We start from the raw sequence: 20679 nt of genomic DNA, 5'->3' as shown, positions 1-20679 counted from the left end.
AACTGGAGTACAGGGCACTCTAAGTAGTACGCATAGAAATGTAAAATTAGATAGATAATTTTAGAATTAAACATTAGGCCACAGAAAAATACAATATCAGTTCTGGTTGCCACTTTATAGGAATATTGTGATCGCATGAAAAAAATATTGCCAGGTTTGGAGAATTTTAGCAATAATGAATTATTTATTAGAAACAGAAGAACAGATATTTTCAACCAAGCAACATTTAGGCTATCACATCTAGGAATAAGAAAACTGAATATGGATTTCAACAAGTAAAATCAAAGGGCAGTTTTTACTTTGGCTTTATACAAAAACTGCCAGACACATGTTGAAGTGGGATTAGGGTAATGAGCAGCAGAAAGAAAATTCTTCTAAAGCTGAAAAGGGAAAACTAGATACAGAACAATACATTCAAAAATGAAAACAGCAGCACAGCCTAAATCAGAGATAATGGGAACTGCAGATGCTGGAGAATCCAAGACAACAAAATGTGAGGCTGGATGAACACAGCAGGCCAAGCAGCATCTCAGGAGCACAAAAGCTGACGTTTCAGGCCTAGACCCTTCATCAGCTCTGATGAAGGGTCTAGGCCCGAAACGTCAGCTTTTGTGCTCCTGAGATGCTGCTTGGCCTGCTGTGTTCATCCAGCCTCACATTTTGTTGTCACAGCCTAAATCATATGGCTTTGTTGTATTTGCTACCAGAAAATTAAGGGAGAGGACTTTTAACAGCTATTTGCTGGAGAAATTTGCCTGCAGTTCAGATCACAGAACTGGCACAAATTCTTGCCATTACATCAACAATGACTTGGGAGTCCTCTGACTGATTGTTTAACTTCCATAACATTAAAGCCACAATCAACTTTTTATACAACCTCCTTTCCCAGTATCTGTTGCTCCTTTCCTTCCTTCCACAAGTGTTTGGATGCAGACAGGAAGTCAATGTTTCCAACTTCAACCACAACTGTCAGACCTTCAAACACAATTCTTCAGAACAAAATAACCTTTTCTCTACAAAAATGCAAAGAAGAACAACAAAATAAAAAAATTTATACATCAGTTTTAAGTTACACTGGCTTCTTACATTTTTGCTTTCTTTTTAGAACCCCTCAGTTCATGGGTGTGTATGATCTGGACTCCAATATAAACATTGGGATATTCAGGGACATTTATATAACCCTTTCCAATAAATAAACAAAGACATTCAGCTTTAACTGATGTTCAAAATAAAACAAATTTTTGAAGAACACTGTTGTGAACTAATACGCCATGATTTTGACTCCCAATGCTGTATTTACATAATGTACAGGTCTCCTCCAGTGACAGTATGGTCCAATTTTAAACCATTTCAATATGCTAAAAGCAGCATGCAGATTCTCAGTTGTTACAAATCAGTTTCAGAAATTTGTTTCTATCATCATGTAATTCCAAGATGAAAAGCTTATGTAAAACAAAGCATCTTGCTACATGGCTCTATTCCTTGAACAGATAAGTTTCACAAAATATAAATCTGATCTCTTTTCTCAGTCTGACTTGTTGGAACATAAAAGAAATTCCTATCGCATTGAGTTGTCGCCTTCCCTTAACTTAAAAGGTACAAAACAAAAGATTTTGAAATTGCAGTTTGAGATGGGTTCATTGTTGCCCGAGTGATTTGAATGGAAAACTGACAATTTATTCAGAGTTGTATTTATTAAGTTCCAACATTCATATAAATATAAAGAATTTTTCCAATCAATGACAGCAATGCCACTAGTGCAGGTGGAAACACTTAACCAAAGACAAATCCAATAGAGATCATTCAATTCTTAAAACAAGTTATTAAAACAGATGGTGCACAAAGCTGTTGATCTTTAATGAACACTAAAGTGCATTTCCTGTAGCCACTGTACAAGTCAAAAACAGAAGATATTTACAGTGTCAGAATCAGTACAGTAAAATATTGACAACAGCCTTACTTAATCCAAAGGAAGTCCAGATGTAAGGTCACTGAAGATAGAAAATAGTTTGTAATAGCATCAATTACATTTTTCCTTTAAAACTGCAATGTCAGGCCAATTGGCTTGCTTTTGTTACTTTTCTGCAATGATGAGGTTTAATAATGACAAACTAAATTAAAGTGAATTGACCTAGTTTTTTGAATTATAGAAAACACTGGAAGTAAGTAAGCTTCTATAACCCGCAAGATATTGCACAGTCATTTGCAGGTCATAAATGGTCTTTATTTTTTTTAAAATGCCAGGGCATCGTCCACATTCAGACCATCTAGGTTTCAATTAATTTCAAATGTGAAAAGATGAACACAAGCTTCTGTGCTTTATACACAAGAAAATGTTTGTCTCAGTTGTTTGCACAAAAGTGCAGGGTTTCAATTTCTTTCAAACCTAAAGAAAGTCAGGGATAAAAAACATAGGAAACATCAAATGGACATTTACAAATATGTCAAGAATTTATAGACAGTGAGGTTGTAACTTAATTGCAGAAAAGTGGTGTAGGAAAATATAGCCAATCCACATCTTGTGTAAAGAACAATCCTCTCTTTACAATGCTGTTTTTCCTCAGGTGGTGAACTTTGGTTAAACATTTTTTTAAAAAAAAATTGCTCATCATCATCTCAGGACACACAGGCCTGAACTTTAAATGTTGAAAAATTAACAATAATCTAATTTTAAACAAATATATTGCTATCAGCATTCCAATGATCAAATTGGTATCACTTCTCTGAAATTTCAGAAAATTTACAAGTATATTTGTGATTTCATACTTGTAATATGAGGAACGTAGTCATAAGATAAAAAACAAACAGATGGCTTAACAGATTTAAATATTCTATAAATTCTTCTAGCATGTTCACATGCAGAATGACAAATTCTACAATAAATTACAGGTTGAGAAATGACCTGCTGTGATCTTGAATGCTGAGGAGAATAATCAACTAAAAAGGTTGCGCATGAATTTGGAATAACTTTGAATTTTTGCAGATCGGTGTAATCTGTACACACCCATCTAAATGACCCTAACTGGGAAAGCTAGGTTTGGGTTGCCAGCCAGTTGTCGTTTCATTAGAATGATACCATCCCTTTATGAGGCAGTAAACAAATACATTATTATTTGCAGCAAGAATGAACAGTTCTCAAATTCTTCTTGAGACCACTAGCCAAAGAGTGGCTACTTCCAAGCATTAATATATACAAAGATTTCACAACCTTTAAAAGAAAATGAAATATAACACGAGCTCCACACAGAGAAACTCATAAAAAGATGGCACCAAATGCTACAATTCATGGCAAAGCTTGCCTAAATAGCATTAACAGGAACATTTTATAGTTGGAAACATATGCAAACCTAAAGGTTTTAATTTTCTACCACATCTCAAGTCACAGCTTATATACGGTAAAGAGTCTACCTCCCAAATGTTAACACTGCTTAGAAATGAGGCTTTGCAGCAACTTTTAACGTGAATATCAGTAACAAGAACAAACTAACGTGATTGCTACATTCCTGTCTATTTAAAAAAAAGCTCTCAGTAGACAAAGTTCAAGGTCAGTTAAACACAGTGTTCCAGGTTTTCCCTCCTCTCTCCCCAGAGATCTCTAGTTCTGACACCACACATTTTCAACTGTTTTATTAAAAGAAACATGCTTGCCAACAACTCTAACACTACAGATAATATAGTTGGAGCATTTTGTGCCTTCTTCAATTCCAGTAGCATTTCATTTTAAATAGTCTCTAACCACTACCTGGCCAAAAGGTAAGAAACAGCAACGAACTATAGTCTGTGTCAGCCATTTTCTTCTCCATGTAATTTTGGTAGATATTTCCTGATTTGAAACAGTTTACATCCAAATATTTATAGTGTCCAATTTTGCCTAAAATATTTTAGAACTTGCTGTGCAGGTACCTTGTCTTGCAGGCCTCAAAAGTGGAACACATCACACACACACAGACACACACAAACAGGCATTAGAAACTTAATGAAAAAAGACAAAACACTACAGATTTGAATATATTTCGGTCTAATAATAAAGGATGCTGACAGTTTTATGCCAGTATAACTGCTCTCCATTCTTAATTATCATATCCACTTCCACTGTGATCCCACAAATAAGCTTGGCCTTAGATCTCACTAGACTCACATTTTCAACATAAATGTTGTCAAAAGGCTAAAGGTGTAATGACCAGTGTAGCAATATTTCAGCTTTTAAAAATACAAAGCATCTTCAACCTCTGTACATTCATCTCTTCTTTTTTTGCTGTTTCAACATTTTCCGCCTTTTAATGATCATTTCATAAAGTTTTTCCAGTCCCTCTCTAAGTCCATCTCCTATTATGGCACAGGTAGGTTGAAGGTGCCAGGGGGTGGAAGAACTTATTTCACTCAAAGCTAACAGTTTTTCCACTTCAGAGAGCGAGAGGCAATTCCTGAGATCTTGTTTGTTGGCAATCAAAAGTACCGGCACTCCTTGGTTCTCAGAGATCCTGGTTATTTTGTGCAATTCAGTTTTGGCTTCCTCCATTCTTTCCACATCTACCGAGTCCACCACAAAAATAATACCATCTGTGCAGCGTGTATAAGACTTCCACAGTGGTCTCAGTTTCTCTTGACCACCGACATCCCAGAAGTGGAAAGTCACTGCTTTCGAGTTACCCAAAGTCACTCTGATTTTTTCAGTATTAAATCCTTTTGTTGGAACAGTGTTGACAAATTCATTGAACTGTAATCTGTACAAAACTGTAGTTTTACCAGCACAGTCTAAACCCAGAATAACAATGTGGAGAGACTGAAAAGATGGAAAATTTGACAAAATAGGAGTTTGATCTGAAAGTCCATTACCCATCTTGGATTAGAGGCAAAACAGGAATGTAGTGATGTCCACACCGAAACACAGTTAATTCCAAACAATGCTGATCATTCCAGTCTGCAACGAGAATCCAGTGTATCTTAGATATTGATATCTAAATAAAAATAAAAAAATCTCAATACGTAACGTACTACAGCAGGAAAGTACATGAATACAACACAGATTGATTGGTTATATTTTAATACTAGGTCATATCTGATATAAGTAACGAATTCCAGCTTTCATTTTTAGGGCAAAAGATCCACTCAGGAAAACTTCCTAAAACGTGCCATGTAACATACTGAATTATCGCACGCAGTAAATTTTCTGTGGGTTGATTCAAGTCCTGAATAAAATTGCACACCAAATCTAGACCGACTCTGCGACCGTGACCAGGGTCGCCAGATTCAGTCTATCAATCGTACTACGGTGGGCGAAAACAGATCTCCATTTCAAAACAGAAAATTAGGATCTGAAAGAAAACGATAAAACGTTTACATTTAACAACAGCGTGTTAAATTGCTTCAAACGTCCGGCGTGACATGCCTGGCACACTGAAAAACCAAATCCCTGAATTACTTAGGGCGTTTACCAACTGACTAAAGTCACGAACGTACAAAACCACAACGTTGTAATATAAATAAACTCAATTCTTGTAAAGCATCTGCGCTTCCTAAGCTTTGCTCACATCCAGACAATTTTAGCTGCTTTAATTTCCTACAGCTGTCTAGTTACACTCAGCTCAGTCTGGCCGACTAACCCACAACACAAAAAAAAAGGATCCCCTTATGAAACCAATAATTCAATAGCAATAAATTCAGAGCAGGTTCTCACTCACTTTAGCTGAATTCAGGCTAGTCAAGTTAGCCACAAGCAGCAAACAAATGTTAACTTTATATTTTACCTTACGTACGTTCTCATATGGTATATTTACCTCCTTCTCACATTGAATCACGTCGTATAAAATTATCGCTGCAGTAACTCATTTGTGTCAAAACATTCTTCTTAAACTCACTTTCACAAATACACAATACAACCTGCAAGCCGACTGTTCAACAAGTCTTTAGGACAAACCTTGCAAACGTGCCGGTATGGCCATTACTATGAAGGTGAATGAGTTGCCAAGACCTTCAACCGCATGAGAAAGCTGGCCCATGCACCATCAGAAGAAGCAGAAACTATGCGGTTTGTTTGGTTTTTTTTGGGGGGGGGGGAAGAAAGACGCTTGCTAACTTTGGAGAGGACGAAAACCGCCAGCCACCATGCAGCTCCAGTTTGATTACTTGAGAGATTAAACACCCACCCCAAAAGCCGAGTGCATGGAGAAAGCTGGCTCCTCAATGTCAGTACTTATTTCTCTCACACACAAAAACAGACACTCGCTCCAACACGATCCACATGAACCACTGACTCCACTCAGTCTGAGAACGCGCGACTGGAACCCAGAAACGGCCGAACGCCGCGACGGCAGCAACATTCCATTTCGGACCCGCCCCTCAGCTCCTTCTCCTGGCCCATTGGCTGCTCCAGCCAACCCTCACAGTCCATGTCGAAGCCATGGCAGGCCCCGCCCCCGCACTCCATCTGGCCGCTGACACCCCACACCATGGAACCCGCCCTGTGCCCCATCACTAAGCCCCGCCTCTGCCGTCAGTCTCACAACCCCCTGCGGCAGGTGTACAATTTCAAAGAGTTCACCAAACACCCGCGAAGCCGTTTTATATCTCAATTTAAAAAGGAATACAAGAGGAGTTAAATCGAAATGGGCAATCGAGGCCACCGCCTTGCCCACGTAAGGAAAAAGAGAGTGAGCTGCTCACCTCAGGAAGCACAGCGGCAACTGCCTGTTTCTTCGCCAGCTCAGTTAACGGCTCTGCGGAGACCCCTGGCGGCTCCGCGTGCTGCCGCAGCCCCGCGCACTCGCCCTCTCCACTCTGATTGGCTGTTCGTTTACTGGTCACCAGGAGACCATAAACACAATCCGTTTGAAAAACAACAGCGACAGCCCGAGGTCGCAGTTCGTCTGAAAGAGCAGTGTATGAAATAACGAGGGGTACAGGCAGGAGTTACTGTGAAACAACAGTGTATGAAATAACGAGGGGTACAGGCAGGAGTTAGTGTGAAACAACAGTGTATGAAATAACGAGGGGTACAGGCAGGAGTTACTGTGAAACAACAGTGAATTAAATAACGAGGGGTATAGGCAGGAATTAGCGTGAAACAACGATGTATTAAATAATGAGGGGAACAGACAGGAGTTAGTGTGAAAACCAAATTCTCCGTGAAAGTGTTTGTGAGATTGTGGCCATGTCTGGGAGAGGAAAGAGCACTGGTGGGAAAGCTCGCTCCAAGACGAAGTCCAGGTCGTCCCGGACTGGCCTGCAGTTCCCGGTGGGCTGTGGTCACAGGTTCCTGAGAAAGGGTAACTATGCTGAATGTGTGGGTGCCGGAGCGCCGGTCTATCTGGCTGCGGTGCTCGAGGATCTGACGGCTGAAATCCTCGAGCTGGCTGTTAATGCGGCCCGGGACAACAAGAAAACCCGCATCATCCCCAGGCACCTCCAGCTGGCCGTGCGCAACGACGAGGAGCTCAGAAGCTGCTGGGAGGGGTGACCATCTGCTGGGTGACCAGCTGCTGGGAGGGGTGTGCTGCCTAATATCCAGGCTGTGCTGCTGCCCTAGAAAACCGCTGCTGGGCACGCCTCTAAAAAGTGAAGAGACCGTTCTTTAATCTGACAAATTGTATTAAATAATGAGGGGTACAGGCCGGAGTTAGTGTGAAATCACAGTATATGAAATAATGAGGAGTACTGGCAGTGTGAAACAACAGTATTAAATAATGAGGGGTAAAGGCAGGAGTTAGTGTGAAACAGCAGTGTGTTAAATAGTGAGGGGTACAGGCAGGAATGGTGAGAAATCACAGTGTATTAAATAATGAGGGGTACAGGTAGGAGTTAGTGTGAACCAGTGTATTAAATAATGAGGGGTACAGACAGGAGTTTGTGTGAAATGACAGCGTATTAAATAATGAGGGGTACAGACAGGAGTCAGTGTGAAATCACAATGTATTAAATAATGAGGGGTACAGGCAGGACTTTGTGTGAAACAACAGTGTATTAAACGATGAGGGGTACAGGCAGGAGTTAGTGTAAAATCACAGTGTATTAAATAATGAGGAGTACAGGCAGGAGTTCGTGCAAAATCACAGTGTATTAAATAATGAGGGGAACAGACAGGAGTTAGTGTAAAATCACAGTGTATTAAATAATGAGGGGTGCAGGCAGGAGTTTGTGCAAAATCACAGTGTATTAAATAATGAGCGGAACAGACAGGAGTTAGTGTGAAACAACAGTGCATTAAATAATGAGGCGTACAGGCAGGAATAGTGAAAAATCACAGTGTTTTAAATAATGAGATGTATAGACAGGAGTTAGTGTGAGGCAACAGTATATTTAATCACGAGTGGTACAGGCAGGTGTTATTGTGAAAAATTTGTGTATTAAATAATGAGGGGTACAGCAAAGAGTTCGTGTATTTAGTAATGAGAGATAGAGACAAGTTATTGTGAAAGGACACTGTATTTAATAATGAGGGTTGTGGATGTGTGTTACTGTATTTAATAATGAGAAGTACATATGAGAGTTTGTGTGAACTGAATGTGTATTTAATAATGATGGACACAGATTGGAGTTTGTTCGGAACAACTATTTACCTCATAATGATGTTTGCAGACAGGTGTTGGCGTATTTAATAATGCGAGTACAGGCAGTATACACAGAAAAGTCATACAAACTGATCAAGCACTGAACTTCAACAGTTACCACCCTAATACTCACAAACAAAAACACTATTTAAACAAGCAACAACACACTGTAGCAAACCAGAACTACACCAAAAATGAGAAGAATACCTCCACCAAATATTTAAAGACAATGGATACCCAAACAACTGGATCCAACGATGCCTATTACATGAACAACAACAGAAAGGTACTGCACCTTCAACACACTCATCTTGCTACCGTACATCAAGAACATACCCAAACTGATCACAAGACTCCTGTGACCATTGAGCATCAGAGTAGTACAAAAACCCATTGACAACCCTATGCCAACTGCTAACTTGAACCAAAGACCTCTTATTCACTTTGGACACAACCAATGTAATATACAAAATTCCATGCAAGGAATATGACAAACATTATATTGGCCAGACAGGAAGAAAATTGGCCATAGGGGTAAATGAACACCGACTAGCGAAAAAAAAAACTCAGCCAATATTCACTCATCTCCATTCACATGGATAAGGAGAACCACTAGTTCGACTGGGACAACATCAGGATCCTAGGATAGACCAAACAGAGACAAGCACGGGAATTCCTTGGAGTCTGGTTCTCCACCAAGAAGGCCATCAAAAAAATATAGAACTAGACCCCATATGTACACTACTGCGAAGGCAAACCGGAAACGAGGTATTCAAATCCAACAGACCCCAGAGTTTAAATACCAGGAGTTTAAATATCAGAGGCTGCACTGATGATGTTACCCAGCAGGGTAATGAAATATCTGTGGTCTACTGATCTAGCTCGGCGAGTGAATCAACCACAGCATCCACAACTCTAGCTAAAGATCTACTCAAAAACCTTAGACATTTCTTATCCTTCTTTTAATTTGTTACCATATCCTCTCCTCCCTCCATCCCATTTACTGTCCTTTCAAGTCTGGCAGGAGACACACCATTTTTCTGACATTCTCACATTCCAATCACATGGTCATAAATATCAACATTATTTCTCCACCAACACCCTGCATCCACTACCCTCGCAATCCCCAAACTATAGCAAAAATGCTGTTCCCTCCATACTTCACTTCAGCGCTGACAAAGAATAATCTAGACTTGAAATGTTAGCTTTGTCTCTCCATAATGCTGTCTGACACCATGTGATCGCCATCATTTGTTGTTTTCAGTACAGATTCCAGTATCTGCAGTAATTTTTTCCTACAGTATATTTAATAACGATGGCCACAGAATGGGATTAGTGTGAAATGGCAGTGGGTTTAAAAATGAGGGATACTCACAGGAGCTAGCGTGAAATGACAAAATATTTAATGTTGTGTGGTACGGTTAAGAGTTAGAATGAAACAACACTGAATGTAGGAATGAGGGGTAGAGTCAGGAGTTAGTGTGAAACAATTGTGCATTCAATAGTGAGGATGTACAGACAGGTGTTTCCTATTACCACAGACCTTACTCAAGGATAGTGTGTCCTATTCCTGGGATAGGACCATAGAGTTTACTGAACTGTAGTAGGGCATTCTGATGCGGGCAAATGTTGTGGTATGGTAGGGGGTTGTTGTGGAGGGTTAGAGCAGTCGGAGATGGTGCTTCACATTATAACCAACCACATAGGTAGAAAGAGAGATGGGGTTCTGTAACAAGAATTTAGGGAGCTCAGTAGAAGTTTCAAAAGCAGGACCCCAAAGACTGCAATCTCTGGATATAGTGATAATGGGAACTGCAGATGCTGGAGAATCCAAGATAACAAAGTGTGGAGCTGGATGAACACAGCAGGCCAAGCAGCATCTCAGGAGCACAAAAGCTGATGTTTCGGGCCTAGACCCTTCATCAGAGAGGGGGATGGGGAGAGGGTTCTGGAATAAATAGGGAGGGAGGGGGAGGCAGACCGAAGATGGAGAGAAAACAAGACGAGAGGAGAGGTGGGGAGGTAAGGAGGGGATAGGCCGGTCCAGGGAAGATGGACAGGTCAAGGAGGCGGGATGAGGTGGTAGGTAGGAAATGGAGGTGTGGCTTGAGGTGCGAGGAAGGGATGGGTAAGAGGAAGAACAAGTTAGGGAAGCAGAGACAGGCTGGGCCCAGCCCACACTTTGTGATCTCTGGATATAGTCCAGTGCCTAGTACTAATGAATATAGAAATAGGTGGAAAGAACAGATTAGTGCATGGTTGAGTGAAATAATAGTTAAATAATAGAATGAGATTTCAACCTCTCCAATATTAACCAGGATAGACAGCTTGACAAGTATGAAAAGCTTAGATGGGGCAGAATTCTTAAAATGTGTCCAGGATAGCTTTTTAAGATGGCATGTAAAATGCTGGACAGGAAAGGAGGCAGAGCTACACCCAATTTTAGGGGGAAAAAAGCCAGACGAGTAGTAGATGTGGGGAAACAATTCAGTGATCATGACCATAAGTAAGGATCAGCACAAAGATGGACCAGAAATAAAGGTTCTGAGTCGGGAAAACTAATTTTAAAGTGATAAGACAGGATCTGACCAAAGCAGACTGAGACCAGCTACTTGCTAGAAAGTTCATATTAGACCAGTAGGAGTCTTTCAAAAGTGTGATAGTGAGAATGCAGGACTGTCTTGTTCCCGTAAATGTGGAGGGTGGGATCAACAAGTCCAGAGAATCCTGGTTGTCAAGGGAAGTACAGAATTGAGTAAAGAAAATAAAGGGAAGCTTATAGCAGATACCAAAGGCTCAAAACAGCAGATGCGTTAGAAAAGTATAGAAAATGCAGAGGGTTACTGAAGAAATAAATTAAGCGGATGAAGAGGGAACATAAAAAATCACTTTCAGGTAAGGTTAAAGAAAATCCTTGGGATCCAGGGCAATTTGTCAATTGGTTCCGAAATTGACATAGCGGCAGGAAGCAGAGGGTCATGGTCAAAGTGTGCTTTTTTGTGACTGGAAGCCTGTGTCCAGTAGCATACCACAGGGTTTGGTGATGGGTCCCTTGATAAATCAGTGTGCATTAATGATCTAGGCATGAATATAGGAGGAATGATCAGTAGTTTACAGATGACACAAAAGTTGGTGGTGTGGTAATTAGCAAGGAGAAAGTCTTACACTACAGAATGATACAGACTGGGCTGGCTAAATAGGCTGAACAGTGACAAATAGAAATTAATCCTAAAAGTTGTCAATCGATATGTTTTGGGAGGACAGACATGATAAGAGGACCTTAGGAAATACAGAGAATCTGAGGAACTTTGGTGTGCATTTTCATAGATCCTTGAAGACAGCTTGACAGGTCAATGAGATGGTTGAGAAGGCATGTGGGATACCAGCCTTCATTCATCAAGTAATTGAATATGAGATTAGATTCCCTACAGTGTGGAAACAGGCCCTTCGACCCAACAAGTCCACACTGCCCATTGAAGCATCCCACCCAGACCCATCCCGCTGTAACCCACACACCTCTGAACACTACGGACAATTTAGCCTGGCCGATTCATCTAGCCTGCACATCTTTGGACTGTGGGAGGAAACCAGAGCACCTGGAGGAAACCCACGCAGACATGGGGAGAATATGCAAACTCCAGACAGGCAGTCATCCGAGGCTGGAATTGAACCCGGGTCCCTGGCGCTGTGAGGCTGCAGTGCTAACCACTGAGCCACCGTGCCGCTCAAAGAGATTATGATGGAGCTGTATGTAAAATTAGTTAGGCTATAGTTGGAACACTGTGTGCAGTTCCTGTCATTGGTAGAGGAGTGATATGATTACAAGAGACTGGCTAGGTTGGGACTGTTCTTCATAGAGCTGAGAAAGCTGAGAGGGAAACTAGCTGAGATGTGACGTGTTCTGAGGGGCATAGTTAGGAAAGACGTTTCTCCTAAGTAGACAGATGAATAACTAGAGGGCACAGTTTTAAGGAAAAGAGCAGGAGGTTTTGAGAAAAAAACATTTTTGCTAGGATGCCTAGAACTCAGTACTTGAAAGGATGGTGGAGGCAGAGACTGTCAAGACATGTAAGAAGGCTTTAAACAAACACTTTAAATGCTGTAGCATATAAAACTATGGGACAAGTGCTGGAAAATGGACTAGAATATATAAATGCTTGATGGCCAGTGTAGACATGGTTAGCTGAAGGGCTTTTTACTGTGCTGTACAAAATTTATCAAACCCCAATCAAAAAAAAAGCAATTAATCACCTCCCCAACACAACGTTTGGAACTGTCAGCTTTCCCTTCACAGAACCTACTCTAGCTACAGAGAATTTCCACAAACATCTCTTTTTCATGTTCACGTCCCTTCTAGGACTTTGGTAAAAGTGAAGCATTTCACCATCACTTTTCCAAAGCATTTCCGTGAATCTGATTCCAAAAATGAATTATAATATCAATGTTCTATTCACTTTCTAATCTTGTTTTCCTCACTTTAGGCACAGAAACAAATATGAACGTTTTTCAATATTTTAATTCGCTGAATGATTCTGTTGTGACTTAGCCTCTTACCCTGCCCGCATCCTCATCCTAAATTTCTGACTCTGAACAAAGTTGCAGGCTTTTCTGGAGAGGTTCGAGATATTTGTTATTGATCTAAGGAAATGTCAACTTCCTAGGCATCCACTCCATTGTTTATGTTAATGCAGGCTCTCTATAGAACAATCCAGTCGGTCCATTCTTTCAATGTTAATTGACAGCAGCTACAACCTCTTTATGGTATTGCAGAACACATAGCCTGCAGTGGTTCAAGAAGAAAGTTCACCATAACCTTTTCAAGGAAATTAGTGTTGAGTATCAAGTGGTAGCCTTATAGTAACGACTGCATCCTATAAAAGAATAAGAAATTTGACATTATTACCTTAAATAAACAAATGGTTAATCAGCATAAGAGATCCCCCCTCACTATATCTTCTAATAAGAGACAGATAAATTGTCATTCCCATTGGAACCTTGAAAAATATTCATATTTGTTTCTGTGCCTAAAGTGAAGAAACACAAGATTAGAAAGTGAATAAAACATTGATATTATAGTTCATTTTTGGAATTGGACATTCACGGAAATGCTTTGGAAAAGTGATGGTGAAATGCTTCACTGTCACCAATGGCCTAGAAGGGATGTGAACATGAAAATAGGCCTGGATTGTGAGTGGACAAATGTACACTCTTTGCAATGAATACAGCTTAAAATATTTTACAGGTTGTAGAATAGTTGTTGGAAAGCCATGGATAGAATTTATGTATTTTCTTTACTGCACATGAGCAGTGTGTGCTTAGCTGTTGTTCAATGAAAGATAGTCTTTTCAACCATTCAAAGGCTTTCAGTACGTGATGCTCCCACAGCGAACAACAAAATCTGATGCCATGCTGTGTGATAGAGAAAGCGTAGCATTCCCTTAGAAAGGGTTCAAACATGTTATGACACCAAGGATACATAGTCTGTGTAGTGCCATTCTTGTAACTGCAGTTACAATGGTAATCAAGCAGACAGGTAATGATATTAAGAAGCATTATATTTACAGATGTGAGATTCTATTTCCAATGAAAAGTCATCTGTGCCCTGATTTGCCCCAAGAAACATTTATTTTTCATTACCATCCCTTTACAAAGCGTACTGTGAAAGGCAATTACGGCTGGCAATGATAAACTAGGCATACAGTTGGGCTTTAAATAAAGCACTAGTGGTGTCAATCTGGTAGATCTTTGCAATGGTGAGTGCTTTAGCCACTGGTGAATTATTGATTGCATGAGTGAGGCACTGCAGAGGCATTGTGCATATATAGTGAGCTGTGAAATGTAAATTTGTGTGAGATAATTTGCTTGAGCTCATAGAGAAAAAAGCCCTACATGAAACGCCCGGAGATTGATACCTCATAGATGTTTGATAAAATTCAGCCTGTTGGTTTAGATGCTTCAGATACTTTAATATTTTTGTTCAAGTCTTCATTAAAATAATAAAGTTGAAGTTTCATAAGTAATGCCTGTAACATATGAATCTTTACAGCTTCCCAACAAGAAAATGGTCCATTTGTCTACTTTTGCATTTCTTTCTGTTAGTTAGCCAATTTTCTATTCATGCTAATATGTAACCATTTACTTCATGAGCTTTTAGTTTCCTCTAAAATTGGTGTGACATCTTATCAAATGGCTTCTGGAAATCTAAGGCTTTTCAGGGCTGTAGTGCAACCTGTTCAAAGACGCAGAAAAGTGTTTGTTCATATGTTCCACTTGAATTCAGATAGAGGATTTGGGATTTGTACCTTTTTTTCTCTTTTAGGGTTTCTTCATGAACATTGTTATTTGAAGCTTCAGAGTTTGATTTTGAATCAACTGTCCAGTAAGTTTCCATGTTGCTTTACATTGTCATGCCAGAATAGCCTGGTAATAAATAAGAGTGCTGTGCTGAAATTATAGCCAACAGGCAATGATAACTTTTAAAAAAAGCACATTTCCTATTATTTGTACCGTATTACATTAGGAAGTCACAGATGTCTTGTTTAAGCAGATACTTATATTTTTTTTCCCAATGGAATGTTGCCATCACACAAAAAAAAACATAAATGAATGGAATAAATTCCTATGATTTTACTACCAATGAACAATTTTCTCTTGTTCTTATATTCTTCTCCAACAGATTTGCCTGTAGAACACACCAATGGGAGTACAATTTTGGGCCACCGTAATGCCAACAGCGACACTTTGTGAAGTCCAAAATTTGGGAAATGATGAGTGCAGGCTGGCAACACCCTATATCATTGCTCTGGGGTAGGAGGTTCACAGAATTAAATTAATAAGCAGATTTGGTGCAAAATTCACTGCCAGTTGGTTATCAGACATTCATGACTGGAAATTAACTTTGCAATTGCCACACATCTGAACATTTCTAGAATCTGATAATGATGCATTTTTCTTAATTTCAGCTAAAATGTTTGTCAGATTTAAAAATGTTTGTCTCATCTATCTATTAGCTGGGCCATTATTTGTACTCCTTGATTGTAGTCTCTTGTTTTTATTGGCTTCAACTTCACACACCATTCTATTTTACAGGACTATTTTTATTATGCACCAACCGGGTAAAAGAAAATACATCAGATGGCTTGAGTATTCCCACTATTTTCTGATATAAACTGTAAAATTGCAGTCGGTTATGAGACTCAGCAGCAACAACTTTTTTAAAATGACCTGGGTATCACAGCAACATCTTCAGTGTTTGTTTGACCTTGTCAAACATTCATTTAGTAACTTCTACTGGCATTCCACCATGCGAACTGTTTCTGAGGTCAACATTCTCTAGATAATGTTATTATGTTATCAAGGTTTATTGTCTATCAATTCTGAATATCATTATTTGCACACTCCATGGGAATATGTAAATTTCAGACTACACGCGAAGTTACCTTGAAGGAATAGTTTTCATTTCAGTAATTTAAATGAGCACAACCAAATTCCACTTTCTTGACCCAGCTGTTATTAAATCAACTCATGAGGTCATTGATGGGCTTATCCATGATTGTCTTGATTTGATCAAAAATTAAGATATGCTCCAATATCATGTCTCCAGCCAATTGTATCAGTTTGTTTGCACGCATTTATTTGTTAAATTTATGAAATAACTTTATGTTCAGTTGTCCAGAAATATAGCAATCTACCAATTTGATGAATTTCAACTGTTTAACATTCTGGATATAGTCCAAAAGGTTTAATTTGATGAGAAGTTGTTTCAAGGTTCAGGAGATTAAAGCATTTATGCAAATAATTAGTTATACCATAGTTGAACCATTCGCTCTTATTATTGCTGCTACACAATACACGGGTGAATAAGTTAAACAATGCAAACAATACAGCCGAGCAATTACTGCTCACAATATTTGTGTGTGAACCCTTTACATAGTTTATAAAATTCATCTAGCTAATATTTCATGTAAGAGATGGGCTATTTATTTTGAACTAATTTATGTTTGCATTGACATAGACAAAAAAAATACAAATATTCTAATGCTTTTTTAAGATAACAAGGTGTGGGGCTGGATGAACACAGCAGGCCAAGCAACATCTTAGGAGCACAAAAGTTGATGTTTTGGGCCTAGACCCTTCATCAGAAAAGGGGGATGGGGAGAGGATTCTGAAATAAATAGGGAGAGACAAGCCTCAGGGGATCTCTCTCCCACTGCAACTCTCTTGTCTTCTCCTCTATCCACCTTTGATCTGCCTCCCCCTCTCTCCCTATTTATTTCCTCTCCCCGTTCTCCTCTTCTGATGAAGGGTCTAGGCCCGAAACGTCAGCTTTTGTGTTCCTAAGATGCTGCTTGGCCTGCTGTGTTCATCCAGCTCCACACTTTGTTATCTCGGATTGTCTAGTATCTGCAGTTCCCACTATCTCTGATACAATTTTAAGCTCTTTGCGAAGCCTCTTCCAGGGATGCCTAACCTGAAGAAGTTACCCTCCTCCCTCTGGATAAACCTCAAGGGATCTCTCTCCCACTGCAATTCTCTTGTCATTTCTCTATCCACCTACGATTCGCCTCCCCCTCTCTCCCTATATATTCTTCAGCCAGGCTTCTACAACCAATCTGACTTTTCCTGTTTTGTGCGAATTAAACAGCTTAAGGCCACCCATGAGTATTGTCATCCCTTTGTCACAAATACCCAATGCTTCTTCTTATATACTTAGATTACCCCGTTAGTGACTTTTTCCTCTTCTCTTAGTTGAACGATCAATAACAAGGGTGAACATGTTTAAGATGAAGCTTGGAAGGTTTAGAGTGGAAATTTTTTTCTTACCCAGATGTTGGTTGGGGTCTGGAATGCATTGCTTGGGAATGTTATTGATGGGGATAACCTCACAAACTTTAAAATGTAATTTAATGAACACTTGAAGTGTCATAACATCCAAGGCTATGGACCTAGCACTGGAAAATGGGACTGGTGTAAATTTGATGTATTTTTGGCAGTACATACTCAATGGGCTGAAGGACCCCTTCCATACTGCATGATTCCATGGTTGTATTCCTAGCCCCACCCACACTGATTCTGCATCCTGATTTCCTGAACTAAGACTGTCTCTGAATGTTTAACCATTTACATCCTTAATTAGCAGGGCCACCTCTCCAAATTTACCTAGTTGTCTATCCTTCTTGAATATCAGAAAGTTAAATCAGCATTACCCCTTAAAAACTCGGGTTGCAACAATGGAAACTTCCAGTAGGTCTTCAAATCTCTAGGACCTTCAAGGAGTCTGCTTTCCCAAAGTATAGTTTTGCCTTCACAAATACAGCTTTATAACCACTCTCAACCAGTATCCTTTGTTTTATAACATATACTTTTCAAGAATTAAGCTGATTACATTATAATTTAATACTTCAGACAGCACATCTTCATCACCATATCCCAGAGTTCCTTATGAAGGCGCAAAAAAGGAAAGGTTAGTTTATGGAAGTAACTGAATTTGGTAACATGAACATGTTTTTAGAAGACTTTTTTAAAGTTGGAAGACAGGAAACTACTTAAAGGGATTTAGGGGGAGAATATTTCAGGTGGTAAGATAATAATGGCCGAAGTCCTGAATCTGATGTTGGGTTTATGAAAGTAGGGAACAGAAGTATTGCACAGTTCATCAATAATCATGTGGAACTTAATGGTACAGGAGGTTCCAGAGGTAGGATTTAGAATTCAATGTGTAGGGTAATGTAGAATCATTCGAGATTGATAAGCATGCAATTAGATGTTAGTGTTGGGTTAGTGTGACAGGTTGCCAACAATGGAGGTTTGGAATAGTTTTTGTTAATACAGATCACAAAGTTGAAGAGGATAGTTTGAAAAGTTCAGTCTGTGGGTTTGGAAACATGTGGAAATGGTTTATGCATAGAGATATAAGGTAGCAGCAGGTGTTATACGGAGAGAAGTCAGCTGTCTTAGTAATACATAAGATGGGAAGCCTGGAGTATATTTCACAATCAAAGTAGATCCTGATGTTACATACTACTGGGTTCTGTTTGAGTAAACAAATTGACAGGTAATGCAGTACCCTTAAGACCCCAAGCATTTCTCTGGATGTTTTACAGCCTAAAAAGCATACATCCTATTAAAAGCTTTATGTGGAATTTATGTTATAGATAATTCAGAGGGTTTTTATTTAGCAATTGATTATGAAATGGCATTCTAGTTTTTCTTTACATTATCTGGCAACAAATTATACCAGAAAATGCTCATGGCATTCCTTCTATAATAAACTACTTTAAAAATATTAAACTGTGTATTATCTTGATCCAAGCCACTGCAAAATATGAACAACACCATGCCATAGTATTCAGTTTAAATCTAATGGAGAAGTTTATTTATAATCATTATAATTATACAATTCGTAAAATTGCCTGCAATACTTAAAAAGAGGCAATAGTTTAAATGATATCAAAAGTAAAAAGAAATGTTGGTGTCCTTTTGAAAACTATTTTTCTGAATTTATTCTTTAGATAATCTGGAGTGCCGCAACCACACCCGTTTTTAAGTAATGTGTTAATCACTTGGGCGGTATAGTACATTCACCGAGTTGGCTCAAGCTGAGACACTGTTGGAGCAGATAATACTGTTGCTGAAGATCCAGCTTTGCTGCTTGAATCAGACTGGTAGGGTCCTGCAGTGTATTCCATAGACAGTGTTGCATCATTGTGGCATGCTGTGTCCTGCACCAACTGGAGCAGGCAATGGCTGATGTTAGAACTGAGAGAATAGGAGAAGTCTTCCAAAGGGAAGGAGGAAATTGGAGAGGAGGAAGTTCTCCTTGTACATGACAGAGCTCAGCTGCTTTGTGACCATCTAGTCAAGCTGGACATCTTCCAGTAGTTGCAAGCTGAGTACAGCAGACCATCATGGACTGTAAAATACTCATTGGTAACCTGCTTTCTATTGTGGTGTGAACTGTAATCTCTATTCCTTTCATTTGTGTTGCTGAACATAAATAAAAGGTCTGGTTTAGAATTGTTTGACCTCTTGCCAGTGATATCCCTCAACTAGACAATAACAAGCTGCAGTTCTCCAGTGGGCACTGGGGATAGACTAATAGTGATATAGGTAACACATTTAGATGTTGAAATGGTTCGTGACTGGGAGGTGCAGTTGTTTAGTGCGAACCGCGTGTAGGTGTTCTGCAAAGTGGTCCCCAAGCCTCCGCTTGTTTTCCCCAATGTAGAGGATCCACAATGGGAACAGCGGTTACAGTATACCACATTAGCAGATTTTCAGGTGAACATCTGCTTGATGTGGAAAGTCTTCTTGGAGCCTGGGATGGAGGTAAGGGGGGAGGTGTAGGGGCAGGTGTAGCACTTCTTGCGATTGCAGGGTAAAGTGCCAGGTTAGGTGGGGTTGGAGGGGAATGTGGAGCAGACAAGGGAGTCCCAGAGAGAGTGGTCCCTCCAGAAAGCAGATAAGGATGGGGAGGGAAAAATGTCTTAGATAGTGGGGTCAGATTGTAGATGGCGGAAGTGTCGGAGGATGATGCGTTGGATCCGAAGGTTGATGGGGTGGTACGGGAAGATGAGGGGGGATTCTGTTTTGGGTGTTATTGCGGGGAGAGGGTGTGAAAGATGAGTTGTGGGAAATGCGGGAGACACAGTCAAAGGCGTTCTTGATCACTTGAGGGAGAGCATTGTGGTCCATGAAAAACGAGGACATCTGAGATGTACGGGAGTGGAATGCCTCTACCTGGGAGCAGATGCAGCAGAGATGAAGGAATTGGGAATCAGGGATGGCATTTTTGCAGGAAGGTGGGTGGGAGGAGGTGGTAGTCGGTGGGCTTGAAATGAATATTGGTTTCTGGGTGGTTGCCAGAGATGAAAACAGAATGGTCAAGAAAGGAGAGCGAGGTATCAGAGATGGTCCAGATGAACTTAAGATTGGGGTGGAAGGTGTTTGTGAAGTGGATGAACTGTTCGAGCTCCTTATGGGGGCACAAGGTGACGCTGATGCAGTCATCAATGTAATGGAGGAAAAGATGAGGTTTAGGGCCAGTGTAGCTACGGAAGAGGGTTTGTTGCATATAACCTTCCAAGAGGCAGGCATAGCTTGGGCCCATGCAGGTACCCACGGCCACCTCCTT

At 40.0% G+C, this 20679-nt stretch overlaps 2 protein-coding genes and 1 long non-coding RNA gene across 7 annotated transcripts in view; 2 read left to right on the top strand and 1 right to left on the bottom strand.

Annotated features, from left to right (window-relative positions):
* Positions 1-1675: 1675 nt before the first annotated feature.
* arl4aa (ADP-ribosylation factor-like 4aa) lies at positions 1676-6753 on the bottom strand. Of its 4 annotated transcripts, none has more exons than XM_048561699.1 (2): positions 6664-6753; positions 1676-4958 (listed from the first exon to the last, which is right to left on the bottom strand). In XM_048561699.1, exon 2 carries the CDS (start codon positions 4838-4840, stop codon positions 4238-4240), a length of 603 nt encoding a protein of 200 aa, XP_048417656.1. In that variant the 5' UTR covers positions 4841-4958; positions 6664-6753; the 3' UTR covers positions 1676-4237. The 4 variants fall into 4 exon arrangements, with proteins under 4 accessions (XP_048417656.1, XP_048417646.1, XP_048417675.1 ...); XM_048561689.2 differs by lacking the exon at positions 6664-6753 and adding an exon at positions 6147-6343; XM_048561718.2 differs by lacking the exon at positions 6664-6753 and adding an exon at positions 5918-6137.
* Positions 6754-6860: 107 nt separating this feature from the next.
* On the top strand, positions 6861-16167 carry LOC125464122 (histone H2AX-like). Of its 2 annotated transcripts, XR_007249968.2 has the most exons (4): positions 10743-11441; positions 14866-14925; positions 15223-15353; positions 15636-16167. XR_007249968.2 is itself a non-coding variant. In XM_048556233.2 (3 exons), the coding sequence occupies exons 1-3, from the start codon at positions 7151-7153 to the stop codon at positions 15291-15293; spliced, it is 246 nt and encodes an 81-aa protein (XP_048412190.1). In that variant the 5' UTR covers positions 6861-7150; the 3' UTR covers positions 15294-15453. The 2 variants fall into 2 exon arrangements, 1 of the variants encoding a protein (XP_048412190.1); XM_048556233.2 differs by lacking the exons at positions 10743-11441; positions 15636-16167 and adding an exon at positions 6861-7265 and having other exon boundaries at positions 15223-15453.
* Positions 16168-19138: 2971 nt separating this feature from the next.
* The window catches only part of LOC132210950 (uncharacterized), a 28555-nt gene continuing 27014 nt past the window's right edge, over positions 19139-20679 (top strand). Inside the window, exon 1 of the long non-coding RNA XR_009447204.1 lies at positions 19139-19210. This is a non-coding gene — a long non-coding RNA (uncharacterized LOC132210950). The remainder of the gene's footprint in view (positions 19211-20679) is intronic.

This window comes from Stegostoma tigrinum, chromosome 2 (assembly GCF_030684315.1).
Source record: "Stegostoma tigrinum isolate sSteTig4 chromosome 2, sSteTig4.hap1, whole genome shotgun sequence".
Classification (NCBI taxonomy): Eukaryota; Metazoa; Chordata; class Chondrichthyes; order Orectolobiformes; family Stegostomatidae; genus Stegostoma; species Stegostoma tigrinum.
Note: the sequence above shows the minus strand (reverse complement) of the source record. Positions and strands in the feature narration are given on the sequence as shown.